The 20294-nt window shown below is 39.1% G+C and overlaps 1 protein-coding gene across 2 annotated transcripts in view; it reads right to left on the bottom strand.

Moving 5' to 3' along the window:
* The window catches only part of LOC133641768 (potassium/sodium hyperpolarization-activated cyclic nucleotide-gated channel 3-like), a 64301-nt gene that overhangs the window by 22906 nt on the left and 21101 nt on the right, over window positions 1–20294 (bottom strand). The window contains exons 1-5 of one of the 2 annotated variants that reach the window (XM_062035756.1): window positions 13133–13464; window positions 12263–12686; window positions 10719–10880; window positions 8224–8442; window positions 1101–1247 (exon numbers count right to left, since the gene is read on the bottom strand). In XM_062035756.1, coding sequence (XP_061891740.1) covers window positions 1101–1247; window positions 8224–8442; window positions 10719–10880; window positions 12263–12667 — 933 coding nt within the window. In that variant the 5' untranslated portion in view covers window positions 12668–12686; window positions 13133–13464. Of the gene's footprint in view, window positions 1–1100; window positions 1248–8223; window positions 8443–10718; window positions 10881–12262; window positions 12687–13132; window positions 13465–20294 lie in introns of those variants that run through there. The other variant, XM_062035755.1, reaches the window with a different exon arrangement.

Genomic DNA, 20294 nt, shown 5'->3' with positions numbered 1-20294 from the left:
GTTGGACAGAAAGGAGGACTTTTTTTCTCCTCCATTTGAAAATGTGGACGTTATCATCACTACTGTCTGATTCCTATCAATGCAAGTCATCACAATCAGGTAATACACCAACTTATATTCTTGTCTTCATGAAAGAAAGGAATCTATATGTGTTAAACATGCTTGCATTATCTTTAAACACCTTTAACTTGTTAACAATATTAACTATATGTGTTAAACATGCTTGTATTATCTTTAAACACCTTTAACTTGTTAACAATATTAACTATATGTGTTAAACATGCTTGTATTATCATTAAACACCTTTAACTTGTTAATAATATTAAGTATATGTGTTAAACATGCTTGTATTATCTTTAAACACCTTCAACATGTTAACAATATTAACTATATGTATGTATTAAACATTCTTGTATTATCATTAAACACCTTTAACTTGTTAACAATATTAACTATATGTGTTAAACATGCTTGCATTATCATTAAACACCTTTAACTTGTTAACAATATTAACTATATGTGTTAAACATGCTTGTATTATCATTAAACACCTTTAACTTGTTAACAATATTAACTATATGTGTTAAACATGCTTGCATTATCTTTAAACACCTTTAACTTGTTAACAAAACATATATTTCATAAATAAGTAAATATAAATGATATATATGAATGAGGTAGATCCCCGCGACTTGATCAATTGAAAAGTAGCTCGTCTGCAGAAAAAGTGTGAGCACCCCTGATGTAGATGTTGTTTTCAGGTCACTTACACACGAACACCTCCTTACACGGTCACGCTGTACCCTCCTGAATTAACACACACCCAGACAGAGAAAGAAGGAATTTAAGAAGGTGGTTCGGCTCCTCCAAGTTAGGAGTCCTTAATTTTTGACCTGAGCTCCTCCAGGTACTGCAGACCTGTATAAGGACACTCGCTTGTAATAAAGCAACTTTTTGTTCGGCAAAGCGTCTCCGACGTCCTGCTCCCTATTACAGCGTGTCCACATAGTTATGGTTGAAGGATACATCAGTATTGATTTGATTGCATTTCCCATACATTAACATATTTATGACCCGCCGCAGAGCAGATTAGCACTGACCTCTCGCAGCGGCTCATTCAGCTCCTCCAAAATGCATTCCTCGTCAAACATCTTGCCCTGGTAGCGGTGCTCGTAGTAATCGTGGATCCTCTGGCGCGTGTCGGCGGGGAGCTTGTGGAAGGACATGTACTGCTCCACCTGTTTGTACTGCCGCCACAACACAGTGATGAGAAGGGAGCGCTCATAACGGAATCGTGAAAAGGCAAAAATGCAAAGTCATGTCAAATGTAATATATTAATCTGTTTGATGGTTTGGCTCAGGGACTCTAATGTGCCTCATTATGTTAACACTCAACTGTCGGCCATCTGCGTTTGCCGTCCACAGTGCAGGTCATCAAATACAGTTGTGCAGTGCAGTTAATGCTATTAACTGCTGTGTCCTTCAGCCATGCACTCCTGCAGCAGAGCAGCAGAAACAGAGCTGGCTTTGCTTTTGTCCTGCTATAAAAAAGTCTGGATTCATATTTCAATATTTGCCAACCTTTTGCGGTTCCAACGGGCAACTTTTCACATTTCAGCAGCCATTTTTTCCCTCAAGGGGCGTACTATACATACCCTAGAACAGAGATTCTCAAACTGTGGTACGCGTACCACTAGTGCAGGGGTCACCAACCTTTTTGAAAGCAAGAGCTACTTCTTGGGTACTGATTAATGCGAAGGGCTACCAGTTTGATACACACTTAAATAAATTGCCAGAAATAGCCAATTTGCTCAATTTACCTTTAATTAATAATGAATGATATTTACACTTAATTGAACGGTTTAAAAGAGGAGAAAACACGAAAAAAATGACTATTCAATTTTGAAACATAGTTTATCTTCAATTTCGACTCTTTAAAATTCAAAATTCAACCGAAAAAAAGAAAAGAAAAACTAGCTAATTCGAATCTTTTTGAAAAAATTAAAAAAATAATTTATGTAAAAAACATCATTAGTAATTTTTCCTGATTAAGATTAATTTTAGAATTTTGATGACATGTTTTAAATAGGTTAAAATCCAATCTACACTTTGTTAGAATATATAACAAATTGGACCAAGCGATGAGGTGCCGACTTGTCCAGGGTGTACCCCGCCTTCCGCCCGATTGTAGCTGAGATAGACTCCAGCGCCCCCGCGACCCCAAAGGGAATAAGCGGTAGAAAATGGATGGATGGATGGACCAAGCTATATTTATAACAAAGACAAATCATTATTTCTTCTAGATTTTCCAGAACAAAATTTTTAAAAGAAATTCAAAAGACTTTGAAATAAGATTTAAATTTGATTCTACAGATTTTCTAGATTTGCCAGAGTAATTTTTTTGAATTTTAATCATAATAAGTTTGAAGAAATATTTCACAAATATTCTTCATCAAAAAAACAGAAGCTAAAATGAAGAATTAAATTAAAATGTATTTATTATTCTTTACAATAAAAAAAATAAATTTACTTGAACATTGATTTAAATTGTCAGGAAAGAAGAGGAAGGAATTTAAAAGGTAAAAAGGTATAGTGTTTAAAAATCCTAAAATCATTTTTAAGGTTGTATTTTTTCTCTAAAATTGTCTTTCTGAAAGTTATAAGAAGCAAAGTAAAAAAAATAATGAATTTATTTAAACAAGTGAAGACCAAGTCTTTAAAATATTTTCTTGGATTTTCAAATTCTATTTGAGTTTTGTCTCTATAGAATTAAAAATGTCGGGCAAAGCGAGACCAGCTTGCTAGTAAATAAATACAATTTAAAAAATAGAGGCAGCTCACTGGTAAGTGCTGCTATTTGAGCTATTTTTAGAACAGGCCAGCGGGCTACTCATCTGGTCCTTACGGGCTACCTGGTGCCCGCGGGCACCGCGTTGGTGACCCCTGCACTAGTGGTACGAGGGCTCTATCTAGTACGGGGGTCGGCAACCCGCGGCTCTAGAGCCGGCTCTTTAGCGCCGCCCTAGTGGCTCTCTGGAGATTTTTCAAAAATGTATGAAGAATGGAAAAAGATGAGGGGAAAAAAATCTATTTTTTTGTTTTAGTATGGTTTGTGTAGGAGGACAAACATGACACAAACCTCCCTAATTGTTATAAATCACACTGTTTATAAACATGCTTCACTGATTCCAGTATTTGGCGAGCGCCCTTTTGTCCTACTTATTTTGGCGGTCCTTGAACTCACCGTATAGTTTGTTTACATGTATAACTTTCTCCGACTTTCTAGGACGTGTTTTATGCCACTTCTTTTTCTGTCTCATTTTGTCCACCACACTTTTAACGTTGTGCATGAGTGCACAAAGGTGAGTTTTGTTGATGTTATTGACTTGTGTGGAGTGCTAATCAGACATATTTGGTCACTGCATGACTGCAAGCTAATCGATGCTAACATGCTATTTAGGCTAGCGATATGTACATATTGCATCATTATGCCTCATTTGTAGCTATATTTGAGGTCATTTAGTTGCCTTTAAGTCCTCTTAATTCAATGTATATCTCATGACACATGTAATATGGCTTTTAATTTTTTGCGGCTCCAGACAGATTTGTTTTTGTATTTTTGGTCCAATATGGCTCTTTCAACATTTTGGGTTGCCGACCCCTGATCTAGTACAAAAGCCAAAAGCAGTGAAGTTGTCATGTTGTGTAAATGGTGAATAAAAACAGAATACAATGATTTGCAAATCCTTTTCAACTTATATTCAATTGAATAATCTGCAAAGACAAGATATTTCATGTTCGAACAGAGAAACTTAATTTTTCTTAGAATTTAATGGCAGCAACACATTGTAAAAAAGTTGCCACAGGGGCATTTTTACCACTGTGTTACATAGCCTTTCCTTTTAAAGGCCTACTGAAAGCCACTACTAGCGACCACGCAGTCTGATAGTTTATATATCAATGATGAAATCTTAACATTGCAACACATGCCAATACGGCCGGGTTAACTTATAAAGTGACATTTTACATTTCCCGCTAAACTTCCGGTTGAAAACGTCTATGTATGATGACGTATGCGCATGACGTCAATGGTTGAAACGGAAGTATTGGGACACATTGTATCCAATACAAACAGCTCTGTTTTCATCTCAAAATTCCACAGTATTCTGGACATCTGTGTTGGTGAATCTTTTGCAATTTGTTTAATGAACAATGGAGACTGCAAAGAAGAAAGTTGTAGGTGGGATCGGTGTATTAGCGGCTGGCTGCAGCAACACAACCAGGAGGACTTTGAGAAGGATAGCAGACGCGCTAGACCGCACGGATGATCGGGTGAAGTCCTTCGTCCTTCCGTCGAACGCTGGAACGCAGGTGAGCACGGGTGTTGATGAGCAGATGAGGGCTGGCTGGCGTAGGTGGATAGCTAATGTTTTTAGCATAGCTCTGTGAGGTCCCGTAACTAAGTTAGCTTCAATGGCGTCGTTAGCAACAGCATTGTTAAGCTTCGCCAGGCTGGAAAGCATTAACCGTGTAGTTACATGTCCATGGTTTAATAGTATTGTTGATTTTCTGTCTATCCTTCCAGTCAGGGGTTTATTTATTTTGTTTCTATATGCAGTTAAGCCAGATGCTATCACGTTAGCTCCGTAGCTAAAGAGCTTCGCCGATGTATTGTCGTGGAGATAAAAGTCACTGTGAATGTCCATTTCGCGTTCTCGACTCTCATTTTCAAGAGGATATAGTATCCGAGGTGGTTTGAAATACAAATCCGTGATCCACAATAGAAAAAGGAAAAACTGTGGAATCCAATGAGCCAGCTTGTACCTAAGTTACGGTCAGAGCGAAAAAAGATACGTCCTGCACTGCACCCTAGTCCTTCACTCTCACGTTCCTCATCCACGAATCTTTCATCCTGGCTCAAATTAATGGGGTAATCGTCGCTTTCTCGGTCCGAATCTCTCTCGCTGCTGGTGTAAATGTGGAAATGTGAGGAGCCTTTCAACCTGTGACGTCACGCTACTTCCGGTACAGGCAAGGCTTTTTTATCAGCGACCAAAAGTTGCGAACTTTATCGTCGATGTTCTCTACTAAATCCTTTCAGCAAAAATATGGCAATATCGCGAAATGATCAAGTATGACACATAGAATGGATCAGCTATCCCCGTTTAAATAAAAAAAATTCATTTCAGTAGGCCTTTAACAACACTCAGTAAATGTTTGGGAAGTGAGGAGACACATTATTGAAGCTTCTCAGGTGGACATCTTTCCCATTCTTGCTTGATGTACAGCTTAAGTTGTTCAACAGTCCGGGGGTCTCCCTTCTGCTATTTTAGGCTTCATAATGCGCCACACATTTTCAATGGGAGACAGGTCTGGACTACAGGCAGGCCAGTCTAGTACCCGCACTCTTTTACTATGAAGCCACGTTGATGTAACACGTGGCTTGGCATTGTCTTGCTGAAATAATGTTTTGGTTATCAAGAACAAATACTTAAATATCTACCTGTAACTTTGACTTACAATTTCATAGCAATTTGTCTTAAATCTGTTGGTAAAAAATAGAATAATTAAAAGCAGTTGCCTTTGCAAATTGTGTAATAAGGCTATTGTATGTTTTCCTATACACAATTATATATATACAATTATACATATATATATATGCATATATATATATATATATACATATACACATATATATACACATATACATATATATATATATACACATATATATATATATTAGGGCTGCAACTAACGATTAATTTGATAATCGATTAATCTGTCGATTATTACTTCGATTAATCGATTAATAATCGGATAAAAGAGACAAACTACATTTCTATCCTTTCCAGTATTTTATTTAAAAAAAACAGCATACTGGCACCATACTTATTTTGATTATTGTTTCTCAGCTGTTTGTACATGTTGCAGTTGATAAATAAAGGTTTATTTAAAAAAAAAAAAAAAAAAAAAATTTTTTTACATTTATTTTTTTTAAAAGCCCCTGCGCATTTATTCAGGATCCAACGAATCGATGACTAAATTAATCGGCAACTATTTTTACAATCGATTTTAATCGATTGAATCGATTAGTTGTTGCAGCCCTAATATATATATATATATATATATATATATATATATATATATATATATATATATATATATATATATATATATATATATATATATATATATATATATATATATATATATATATATATATTATATATATACCGTATTTTTCGGAGTATAAATCGCTCCGGAGTATAAGTCGCACCGGCCGAAAATGCATAATAAAGAAGGAAAAAAACATATATAAGTGGCACTGGAGTATAAGTCGAATTTTTTGGGGAAATTTATTTGATAAAAGCCAACAGCAAGAATAGACATTTGAAAGGCAATTTAAAATGTCTAAAGAATAGTGAACAACAGGCTGAATAATTTATGAGGCATAAATAACCAACTGGTATGTTAACGTAACATATTATGGTAAGAGTCATTCAAATAACTATAACATATAGAACATGCTATACGTTTACCAAACAATCTGTCACTCCTAATCGCTAAATCCCATGAAATCTTATACGTCTAGTCTCTTACGTCAATGACATCAATAATATTATTGGATATTTTACGCTAATGTGTTCATCATTTCACACATAAGTCGCTCCTGAGTATAAGTCGCACCCCCGGCCAAACTATGAAAAAAACTGCCACTTATAGTCCGAAAAATACAATATATATACATATACATACATATATACATATATATATATATATATATATATACATACATATATACATATATATATATATATATATATATATATATATATATATATATATATATATATATATATATATATATATATATATATATATATATATATATACCGTAATTTCCGGACTATAAGCCGCTACTTTTTCCCCTCGTTCTGGTCCCTGCGGCTTATACAAGGGTGCGGCTTATTTACGGCCTGTTCTTCTCCGACACCGACGAAGAGGATTTCGGTGGTTTTAGTACGCAGGAGGAAGACGATGACACAATGATTAAAGACTGACTTTTCATATACCGGTAGGCTGGTTATTTTGATAACGTACAGGCGAGCACTTTGTATTACTTTGCACCGTTATATTATTTGTACTCTGCATGAATGCTGTTCGCCATGTCAAAGATGTGAAAGTTTGATTGAATGATTGAAAGATTTATTGTTAATAAATGGGACGCTTTGCGTTCCCAAACAGTCATCTCTGTCCCGACAATCCCCTCCGTGGTAGCAGGAACCCCTATATACTACGGTAATTACACATCAAAACCCTGTGGCTTATAGTCGGGTGCGGCTTATATATGGAGCAATCTGTATTTTCCCCTAAATTTAGCTGGTGCGGCTTATAGTCAGGTGCGGCTTATAGTCCGGAAATTACGGTATATACACATATATACAGTAGTCGAGGTTACTGTGGTTTCTCCGTTATACAGTGCTCAATACCGGAATATATGTTAGGTCAAGAAAAAATACAGAGGCTATTTCATCCCCACAAGCCTGTTTCACAGGTTTCCCTGCTCTTCAGGGGAGCCCAGATGGGAAAACTCCCCTGAAGAGCAGGGAAACCTGCAAAACAGGCTTGTAGGGATGAAATAGCCTCTGTGTTTTTTCCTGACCTAATGTACATACATATATACAACAATATAGTTACAAGCGGCCTTCTGAGGGCAGACATCATTGCGATAAGGCTCTGGATAAAAACCAGTTTGACACCCCCGGTTATGGGAACAACACATTTAAAAGATGAACAAATCAGACGCCAGAAATTATTAAGATCAACGTTATTGTTGTTTTGTAAAATGTGCAGTTAATAAAAGGGTTTTGACGGTGACAGTTTTAAAATATTTAGATTTCCACTAAAAAAACAAAATGCTAGATCTTTAATAGACAGAGAAGCGATGATGTACTATTTTATCAAGGAATTACCACAGTGTCCAATCAGATAAGTTGATGTCATAATACACAGCACGGGGATTGCTATAATCATGACATTTCTGTTCATGTATCTTTGTGAGGGCATCCCTCGGTGTGTGTATCTATAAGTGTATTTCTCTGCAGTGTCAGGGTTATGTACAGTAAGCACAGCACAGATGCTCACCTCTAATAAACCTGCTAAGTCACATTCATCATCAATATTTCATCTCTTTGACCTTTGTGCTGCTGCATACTTCATTACCTTTTCTTGGTACTGCCTCCGGGAAGAGTCCAGAGACTGAATGAGAGCGGTGGCGTGGCCCACAAACATGGCGAAACAGGTGGCGCCCACGATCATGCTGAGGATGGTGAGCCAGACGTCGGCCATGCCGATTGGCGGGTACAACCCGTAGCCGATGCACAGCATGTGGCTCATGGCCTTGAACAGGGCGTAGGAGTACTGCTGACCCCACGTGTCGTTCTGCAGGCGCGGACACAACGAGCAGAAAAAAAACGCTTAACATTTGGACAAAAATGTGGTGATACCGTCAAAGAACATGCTGGCCATTCCAACAGATCAGTGGACACAAACACATTTGCTGCTTGGAATAAACTTCAAATACACATCGGATATACAGAATTTTTACACACACTAAGAAAAATATGTAGATTTTACAGTAAAGTTTAGCAGCCGAAATTTTACCATCCAATGTACCATGTTTTTTACAATGTATACTGCAAAGTAAATGGAAAAACACTACCACCGTTTTACTGTAAAATCCACAGTCATTGTTTTTACGGTGTTAATGGAAAAACAATCTTACACATTTTTTTGTTTGGTGTTTTTACGGTAAAATTCTGGCAACTGAGCTACCAGTTTTTACAAAAAAATTATTTTTACATTGTACAATTTCATGGATAAGTTGCTTCAAAATCATGAGTCAAGCAGATATTTAAGTACCTTATTTTTCGGACTATAAGTCGCAGCGACTTATACTCAGGAGTGACTTATGTGTGAACTTATTAACACATTAGCGTAAAATATCAAATATTATTGATGTCATTGACGTAAGAGACTAGACGTATAAGATTTCATGGGATTTAGCGATTAGGAGTGACAGATTGTTTGGTAAACATATAGCATGTTCTATATGTTATAGTTATTTGAATGACTCTTACCATAATATGTTACGTTAACATAGCAGTTGGTTATTTATGCCTCATATAACGTACACTTATTCAGCCTGTTGTTCACTATTCTTTATTTATTTTAAAATGCCTTTCAAATGGCTATTCTTGCTGTTGGCTTTTATCAAATACATTTCCCCCAAAAATGCGACTTATACCAGTGCCACTTATATATGTTTTTTTCCTTCTTTATTATGCATTTTCGGCCGGTGCGACTTATACTCCGGAGCGACTTATACTCCGAAATATACGGTACTTATTTTGATGTTTGGAATGTGTGATGATTAGAGATGTCCAATAATGGCTTTTTTGCCGATATCTGATATTCCGATATCGTCCAACTCTTTATTACCGATTCCGATATCAACTGATACTGATATATACAGTCGTGGAATTAACACATTATTCTGCCTAATTTTGTCGTGATGCCCCGCTGGATGCATTAAACAATGTAACAAGGTTTTCCAAAATAAATCAACTCAAGTTATGGAAAAAAAAATGGCAACATGGCACTGCCATATTTATTATTGGAGTTATTTTTTTTTAACATGCCTCAAAACAGCAGCTTGGAATTTGGGACATGCTCTCCCTGAGAGAGCATGAGGAGGTTGAGGTGTGGAGTGGTAGCGGGGGGTTGTATATTGTAGCATCCCGGAAGAGTTAGTGCTGCAAGGGGTTCTGGGTATTTGTTCTGTTGTGTTTACGTTGTGTTGCAGTGCGGATGTTCTCCCGAAATGTGTTTGTCATTCTTGTTTGGTGTGGGTTCACAGTGTGGCCTATATTTGTAACAGTGTTAAAGTTGTTTATACGGTCACCCTCAGTGTTACCTGTATGGCTGTTGACCAAGTATGCCTTGCATGCACTTGTGTGTGTGAAAAGACGTAGGTATTATGTGATTTTGGCCGGCACGCAAAGGTCGTACAGCGACGTTTTAAAAAGTCATAAATTTTACTTTTTGAAACCGATACCGATAATTTCCGATATTACATTTTAAAGCATTTATCGGCCGATAATATCGGCAGCCCGATATTATCGTACATCTCTGGTATTAATATAATATTTGTTGCAATATTAGATGAAGTTTAAAATATATAAAATTGCATACAGTACATGTATTTTTTTCCGTCAAAACAGAAAGTTGACTACATTTAGAAACAAATAGACGCATGGTCGTTCCAAGCCTTTGCGGCCAGGCCACATGAAATGAGGTGGCGGGGCCAGATATGGCCCCCAGGCCTTGAGTTTGACACAGATGTACTAGCCAGTCGGTCCCACAACAAGAGGATAGCGAAAAAGAAGGAACTTATTGACTACAACGGCGGACTCGCACAATGCTGTTCAAGTACATTTCTACCATTTATGGATATATCCGCTTACGTCTCCAATTGGAAAAATGTCACAAGTTGGGCAAATACCAAACAGCTCGTTTGGAGGAAGGAAGGAAAGATTGTTTTATAAATATTTCTACAATGCCTCCATTCAATTTTCGGGACTTATGCAGATCCACAAAAACGGGTGCAAATAGGTAAGAGACGTTGGTCCTCTTTAATGGAAATAAGCAAAACATACCACCATCTTATTCCGTGTGACCCAGCAATCCGGAGGGAATTCTTGCAGCATGGGAACCAGGAACTGCAGACATCCGTCCCAATGACACAGCAGCAGCATCATACCAATCAGGTTCATGATACGCACCATGGCGCTGGCCAGGTCGTAGGTCATGTGGAAAACCTGATACACACACAGATTATCACCATTAATGGAAGTGAAACAATGACATGAATATCTCCTAGTAAATACATCCATGAAATTTGAATTGTCACTCATGCAATCAGAGGATTTGTAAAGTGGAGTCTGTCCTGTGCTGCGCCTGCTGAGGGCTACAAAACCTCCTATGTGGACCATAGTGCTCTTAATCTTCTACAGAGAACAAAAGGCTAGAACAGTGTTGCATAATAACCTGTATGCAATATTAGTGGCCTATGGTGAAAGGGCATTATAAAAAAATAAGATAGCGCCGATATTACGGTTAAATGAGTGTTGGTTCGTGTTTTAGGCTCAAGAGAGTTCTCTAAACAATTGAGAATTAAGGTATTATTATCGAGTGTGTTGGTGTAAGCAATGAACCATTTGTACTGGAAAAGTTGACATTTTCAAGTTCCGAGTTGGTAGTTTCAACTGGAACGCCCGCCAAGGTCGGATTTCATACTCGGAAAGTCGAAGAGTTCTCGCCAACTCCGAATTGTCTTCCAAATATGTCTACTCTGAGTATAAAAACAATGGAAGCTCCTGTAATATCCGTTATTGGCACCTAGGACCACTTTTTGTTATATTGTTGGACGTATGCATGCTACTTTCCATATTCCTCCCACCACAGTGGCAGGTGAATTTACGCCAAACACTTTGTACATCATAAAACTTACATCAAAAACTTAAGTGGATGCTCAAATATCAATGTATTCGATACTTGGACTGAGACTGTAGTTTGTGAACCGCGAAGTAGCCAGGGAACACTATAAGAATATACACTTTGGAACCTCAATTTAAGAACCCCTCATTGTACAAAAGTACAAATCAGTAGGTTGTGAGTTCAAACCCCGGCCGAGTCATACCAAAGACTATAAAAAATGGGAGCCATTACCTCCCTGCTTGGCACTCATCATCAAGTGTTGGAATTGGGGGTTAAATCACCAAAAATGATTGCCGGGCGCAGCCACCACTGCTGCCCACTGCTCCCCTCACCTCCCAGGGGGTGAACATGGACATGCAGAGGACACATTTCACCACACCTAGCGTGTGTGTGACAATCAGTGGTACTTTAAATTTAACTTGACCTACTTTAACCTCAGGGCATTCAATCGATTGCAACTGGACTGCTTGGTCCTGGTTTTGGCACAAGCCGCTGGACTGGATCTGACCAATCTAAGTCTCTGAGCAGGAACTGATGAAGCCTACTAAGATGAGCGGCGAAACGTCTTCCAAGACAAACCAAACAGTCCAGCTGCGATCAATAGAGATGACAATGACCTGGATGAATGAGAACCTTCATAGACATACCTACTGTAACTAATCAGTAAGTGTAAATAAATACATTTGATTTTTGTGGGTTCTACCTCCTCCCACTGGTGAATGTAGCGGATGAGTCTGGAAAGGCGCAACAGGCGCAGCAGGCTGAGGATCTTGGTGAAGCGCACGATCCTCAGTGCTCGGGCCGTCTTGTAAAAATCAGAGTCGATGCGAGTCTCCACGATGAGAAAGATGTAGTCCACGGGTATGGAGGAGATGAAATCCACCACAAACCAACTCTTCAGGTACTTGATCTTGATTTGCCGAGGGTCCAAGATGATCTCCGTGTTGTCCTCCTTGACGATGCCAGTGCGGAAGTTGAGGACCAGGTCCATAAGGAAGAAGGTGTCGGAGACCACGTTGAAGACGATCCAGGGCGGCGTGTGCTCGTCCTTGAAGAAGGTGATGCCCACAGGGATGATGATGAGGTTCCCCACCATCAGAAGCAGCATGGTCAGATCCCAGTAGAACCTGACACACACACACAAAACATAGTCCAAGAACCAACACATGAGTGCACAAACAACAACACAGCAAAGAGACTGGCTGGCGCGACACAGGAGTTGAATACAAAAACATATTTGATGCTTTTTTTAGTGTCTAGGACAGGGGTCGGCAACCCAAAATGTTGAAAGAGCCATATTGGAGCAAAAATACAAAAACAAATTTGTCTGGAGCCGCAACAAATTAAAAGCCATATTACATACAAATAGTGTGTCATGAGATATACATAGAATTGAGATGACTTAAAGGAAACTAAATGAGCTCAAATATAGCTACAAATGAGGCATAATGATGCAATATGTACATATAGCTAGCTTAAATAGCATGTTAGCATCGATTAGCTTGCAGTCATGCAGTGACTAAATATGTCTGATTAGCACTCCACACAAGTCAATAACATCAACAAAACTCACCTTTGTGCATTCACGCACAACGTTTAAAGTGTGGTGGACAAAATGAGACAGAAAAAGAAGTGGCATAAAACACGTCCCAGAAAGTCGGAGAAAGTTATACATGTAACAACTAAGGTGAGTTCAAGGACCGCCAAAATTAGTAGGACGAAACGGCGCTTGCCAAATACTCGCATGTTTAATACAAACAGTGTGATTTATAACAATTAGGGAGGTTTGTGTCATGTTTGTCATCCTACAGAAACCATATTAAAACAATAATTTTTTTTCCCCTCATCTTTTTCCATTTTTCATACATTTTTAAAAAAGTTTCAGAGAGCCACTAGGGCGGCGCTAAAGAGCCGCATGCGGCTCTAGAGCCGCGGGTTGCCGACCCCTGGTCTAGGATGTAGCACCAAGTGTCTAGGATGTAGCACCAAGTGTCTAGGATGTGGCACCAAGTGTCTAGGATGTAGCACCAAGTGTCTAGGATGTAGCACCAAGTGTCTAGGATGTAGCACCAAGGGCGGAATATAACAACCAATTAGAGGATGTGACAATATGGGGGCGGAAAAAAGAATACAATAACCCGACCGGGGCCGCGTCAGGAAGGCCGTGAAAACTAAGCCAAAACTATTCATGCCATTGATCCGCTAAGTACAAACCCCGTTTCCATATGAGTTGGGAAATGGTGTTAGATGTAACTACAAACGGAATACAATGATTTGCAAATCCTTTTCAAGCCATATTCAGTTGAATATGCTACAAAGACAACATATTTCATGTTCAAACTCATAAACTTGATTTTTTTTTTGCAAATAATAATTAACTTAGAATGTCATGGCTGCAACACGTGACAAAGTAGTCGGTAAAGGGCATGTTCACCACTGTGTTACATGGCCTTTCCTTTGAACAACACTCAGTAAAGGTTTGGGAAGTGAGGAGACACATTTTTGAAGTGGAATTCTTTCCCATTCTTGCTTGATGTACAGCTTAAGTTGTTCAACAGTCCGGGGGTCTCCCTTCTCACATTGCAGGTGCCACACATTTTCAATGTCTGGACTACAGGCAGGCCAGTCTAGTACCCGCACTCTTTTACTATGAAGCCACGTTGATGTAACACGTGGCTTGGCATTGTCTTGCTGAAATAAGCAGGGGCGTCCATGGTAACGTTGCTTGGTTGGCAACATATGTTGCTCCAAAAGCTGTATGTACCTTTCAGCATTAATGGTGCCTTCACAGATGTGTAAGTTACCCATGTCTTGGCCACTAATACACCCCCATACCATCACAGATGCTGGCTTTTACACTTTGCGCCTAGAACAATCCGGATGGTTCTTTGCCTCTTTGGTCCGGAGGACACGACGTCCACAGTTTCCAAAAACAATTTGAAATGTGGACTCATCAGACCACAGAACACTTTTCCACTTTGTATCAGTCCATCTTAGATGAGCTCAGGCCCAGCGAAGCAGACGGCATTTCTGGGTGTTGTTGATAAACGGTTTTCGCCTTGCATAGGAGAGTTTTAACTTGCACTTACAGATGTAGCCACCAACTGTAGTTACTGACAGTGGCTTTCTGAAGTGTTCCTGAGCCCATGTGGTGATATCCTTTACACACTGATGTCACTTGTTGATGCAGTACAGCCTGAGGGATGGAAGGTCACGGGCTTAGCTGCTTACCTGCAGTGATTTCTCCACATTCCCTGAACCCTTTGATGATATTACGGAGCGTAGATGGTGAAATCCCTAAATTCCTTGCAATAGCTGCTTGAGAAAGGTTGTTCTTAAACTGTTCAACAATTTGCTCAGGCATTTGTTGACAAAGTGGTGACCCTCGCCCCATCCTTGTTTGTGAATGACTGAGCATTTCATGGAATCTACTTTTATACCCAATCATGGCACCCACCTGTTCCCAATTAGCCTGCTCACCTGTGGGATGTTCCAAATAAGTGTTTGATGAGCATTCCTCAACTTTATCAGTATTGATTGTCACCTTTCCCAACTTCTTTGTCACGTGTTGCTGCCATCAAATTCTAAAGTTAATGATTTTTTGCAACAAAAAATTTTTTTTTATGAGTTTGAACATGAAATATGTTGTCTTTGTAGCATATTCAACTGAATATGGCTTGAAAAGGATTTGCAAATCATCGTATTCTGTTTATAATTACATCTAACACCATTTCCCAACTCATATGGAAACAGGGTTTGTAGTTCTGAACAAACTGCCCAGTATCATGTTGAGATATTATAACAAATATTTAAATTAGGTCTGTCACATGATTAAAATATGTAATCACGATTAATCACATTTTGTTCATAGTTAACTCAAAATTAATCGCCGATAAATATCATTTTTAATCATTAATAAGTGTACCCTAGACAGACAATTCTCAAGTTTTAACACATGAATGGACAATTAATTTGCTTTAACGAAATGTGTTTTAAACATGCTTTTTTCAACAGCTCAACAAGGACAAACACCATTTTTTATTTTTTTTATTACCTGTTTATTTACATGGTCTCAGTATAGAAATGTACTAAACCACTCCTCCATACGTCATCAGCCGGATTTGTATAAACTACCCTGAACCGTGAAATGTGGTGGAAACACAAACCACACACACACCCTGAACTTTCGGTGGAAAAGGGCCTTATGTGGTGGCCAAGTGGAAAGAAGAATGGAAGATACACTGCACGTGCATTGGGGAGATACAGCAGGCCTGGTATCAGCGCAGTAATGACCTCATAATGGCCCCTGAGTTCAGTTCAAAACTTGGGAGACAACATGTCTTGCTACACATTCCTAGTGTACAGAGGGACTTGGACCCCTGCAAACACATTGTTGGATGCCTGCAAACACATTGTTGGACCCCTGCAAACACATTGTTGGACCCCTGCAAACACATTGTTGGACCCCTGCAAACACATTGTTGGACCCCTGCAAACACATTGTTGGACGCCTGCAAACACATTGTTGGACGCCTGGCAGTTTTTTTCATAGTTTGGCCGGGGGTGCGACTTATACTCAGGAGCGACTTATGTGTGAAATGATTAACACATTAGCGTAAAATATCCAATAATATTATTGATGTCATTGACGTAAGAGACTAGACGTATAAGATTTCATGGGATTTAGCGATTAGGAGTGACAGATTGTTTGGTAAACGTATAGCATGTTCTATATGTTATAGTTATTTGAATGACTCTTACCATAATATGTTACGTTAACATAGCAGTTGGTTATTTATGCCTCATATAACGTACACTTATTCAGCCTGTTGTTCACTATTCTTTAGACATTTTAAATTGCCTTTCAAATGTCTATTCTTGCTGTTGGCTTTTATCAAATACATTTCCCCCAAAAATGCGACTTATACTCCAGTGCCACTTATATATGTTTTTTTCCTTCTTTATTATGCATTTTCGGCCGGTGCGACTTATACTCTGGAGCGACTTATACTCTGGAGCGACTTACACTCCGAAAAATACAGTATCTACCGTATTTGTCGGACTATAAGGCGCACTTAAAATCCTTTCATTTTCTCCAAAATCCACAGTGCGTATAACCCGATGTGCCTAATGTATGGCATGATTCTGGTTGCGCTTACCGACCTCGAAGCAATTTTATTTGGTACAAGGTGTAATGATAAGTGTGACCAGTAGATGGCAGTCACACATAAGAGATATGTGTGGACTGCAATATGACGCCAGTAAACACCAAAACTTTAAATGTTCCATTGAAAATAAAGAACATTACGCACGTTTAATCTAGGGCTGCAACAACTAATCGATTAAATCGATTATAAAAATAGTTGCCGATTAATTTAGTCATCGATTCGTTGGATTTATGCTATGCGCATGCGCAGAGGCTTTTTTTTTTTTATTATTAAAAAAAAAAAAAAAAAAAAGTTTTATTTTTTTTAATTTTTAATAAACCGTTATTTATAAACTGCAACATTTACAAACAGCTGAGAAACAATAATCAAAATAAGTATGGTGCCAGTATGCAGGTTTTTTTTCAATAAAATACTGGGTAGGATAGATCCCAACAGCCACTTCGATCGGCTGCCTTCCGGCAGACCAGGGGTGGGCAATTAATTTTTAGCGGGGGCCGCATGAGCAACCCGAGCACTGCTGGAGGGCCACATCGACAATATTTCAATAAAATTTTGCTCAATATTATTTTTGATATATACCGTAAGATAAATAATAATAATAATAATAATTAATAATAATAGTAATACTTCAACATAGTGTGTGTAACAGCATTCCATGACTAATATAAATAAATTAACATTAATAATAAATGACAGTAAAATAAGCACACGTATGACTGAGGAGTCATAGTGTAACTTTGTGTGGTGTTTGAGTTGTCTGACTTTTTGTGTGGCCATAAACGCACCAGTGGTTTAGTGCTATGCGTGTTGGTGACAGATGACAAGTTGCTTTTGGCCTGGTTTGTACGGCAGAAAATGACTAGTTTTTCCAGATAGAAGTGTTTTACTCATGTTTTTGGTGTGGTTATGGCCGAATATAAACAGTTTTGCTCAATAAAGTGATCGATATAATTCCTGTCCTCGAAGCATCTCGATAGATATTACAATAATTGAACGGTGTTCAATTGAACGGTGTTGACGAACACCGTTAGGGCCGCTTGTTGTCACTGTCACTCAAAGTTGCATTGCAAAATTACATAGAATAAATGTGTTTATTTTGTTTAGAATTCAGATGGGATTTGATTTGGTGCGCGGCATATATTTGCTGCGCGCAGCAGACGCTAGCAGTGCGCAATTGCGCAGGCACGCACCTTAGAGGGAACGTTGCTTGGCAGTCCATGTCTTGTTGAAAACACGCCATTCTTCATCAACTTTTCTCTTTTTAGCGTCTCGGGTGTAAACCGTGCATCACTTGTCGCTGCATGTGCACCTTCACTCGCAGGTTACACACGGACACACGCCCACAAATAATACTTTTCAAAATAAAAGCAGCACAGTTGTATTGCGCGCACGACATAGATGTTTTTTCAACTTTATTTTGTAATTTGTGATTGCAGCTGTTCACATTCACACACAATCACGCACACGCATATGTCCACACGGAAGTAATACAAATAACGATTTTCAAAACAAAAGCAGCACCGTTGTATTGCACACTCGACATAGATACTTTTTAAAATTTATTTTGTAATTTATAATTGGCCTCACGCGGGCCGGACAGGGACGCACAAAGGGCCGGATGTGGCCCGCGGGCTGCAGAATGCCCAGGTCTGCGGCAGACGTTTCAGAACCATGCGAACCCGCACAAATAGACTCAAGAACAGTTTCTACCCCCGGGCCATAACTGCACTAAACGCAGCTGGAATGTAAAAAAAATAAATAAATAAAAAAATAAAAATAAAAACTCCCTCACATGCAACATGAGGAAGCCACCGGTCAATCACGATCCGGGACTGTGCAATCAGCGATTACACGCCAACTGGACAATAGTTATCATATTTATTTACATATTTTAATCCAAAATAAAATGCCTGCACAGCATAGGAGGTAGGAAAGGCTGACTCCCACCCCCTCAGCACACTAGGAACCAGCATTACTCCTCTCTAGTCACTTCACTAGTCACTAGAGAGGAGTAATGCTGACTCCCACCCCCTCAGCACACTAGGAACCAGCATTACTCCTCTCTAGTCACTTCACTAGTCACTAGAGAGGAGTAATGCTGACTCCCACCCCTCAGCACTCTGGGAACCAGCATTACTCCTCTCTAGTCACTTCACTAGTCACTAGGGAGGAGTAATGCTGACTCCCACCCCCTCAGCACACTAGGAACCAGCATTACTCCTCTCTAGTCACTTCACTAGTCACTAGGGAGGAGTAATGCTGACTCCCACCCCCTCAGCACACTAGGAACCAGCATTACTCCTCTCTAGTCACTTCACTAGTCACTAGGGAGGAGTAATGCTGACTCCCACCCCCTCAGCACACTAGGAACCAGCATTACTCCTCTCTAGTCACTTCACTAGTCACTTTATACTTTTTACTGTCTCGTTTTTTTACATTGCCTCTTAGAGTGGTCTTAGGCCATATTGCATATTGTGTATATTGTGTTGTTTTTGTATATTGTGTGGTTTGTTCTTCTTTTTTAAATGCAAAGCACCTCAGGGAAGCAACCTACATTTCGTTGGACCTGTACCTGTACATGCACAATGACAATAAAGATCATTCATTCATTCAAATGTAGTTTGTCTCTTTTAGCCGATTATTAATCGATTAATCGAAGTAATAATCGACAGATTAATCAATTATCAAATTAATCGTTAGTTGCAGCCCTAGTTTATTCCCATTAATTTCCCATTAATTCCCGTTAATTCCCATATATTCCCGTTCATTTCCATGGAAAGTTTCCAACTTTGAATATATATTTTGCAAGCCTAATCTCGATTACAAGGAAATAAAAGACCACACTCAAAGACTAGGTGCCAACAAAAACAACTCTACAATGGTAACATCAATTACAACAGATTCTACAATACAACATTCCTGCTTAACTTTTCCCTCTATTATTCCTAAAATGTGTTATCTCTCCTTCAGACCAACATTGTGCTTCTGGCCGAGGACGGCCATTGATTTGCTCAAAAGGATGTATTGATTTCCAAGACGGACTGCTTAGGAATGGTCACCAGTGTGTTGATCGTGTGTTGCAGCTGTGTGACAAATGCACTTGTACATTGCCTTGGTTTTTTGTTCTTTTCTTTCTGCATGCTGCATTCAATTCCTCCTCGAAGCAGGTGATGTATGAAGGAGCTTTTGTAAGCGTCTGCTTCAAATACAAACACAGCGCGTCAATCAGTCCGATGCACCGCCGCCAAGTCAGGCCATCCTCACAAACTGCCACTGAACGCAATCTTGATATGCGAGCGTGTGTGATTGCGTGCACGATCAATCTCAGAGAACTAATTAACCTACGTCCTTCCAACATCAGCCTGGCGTACCTGTCGACCGGCACCGGCGGCACAAATCGACAGCCTCCGGAGATGCGCACATAAAAGGTACTTGTGACTTGTGAGAGCGTACAAACACAAGGTACCCCGACACGTAGTGTGTGGTAATGATCAGAGCAGAATCCACTTCAAACAGAGCTGACTAAAACCTGGATCGGGACATCCCTACACTACACCCAGGAAAACT

Source organism: Entelurus aequoreus, linkage group LG24 (genome assembly GCF_033978785.1).
Source record: "Entelurus aequoreus isolate RoL-2023_Sb linkage group LG24, RoL_Eaeq_v1.1, whole genome shotgun sequence".
Taxonomy (NCBI): Eukaryota; Metazoa; Chordata; class Actinopteri; order Syngnathiformes; family Syngnathidae; genus Entelurus; species Entelurus aequoreus.
This window is presented reverse-complemented; position numbering and strand designations above follow the sequence as displayed.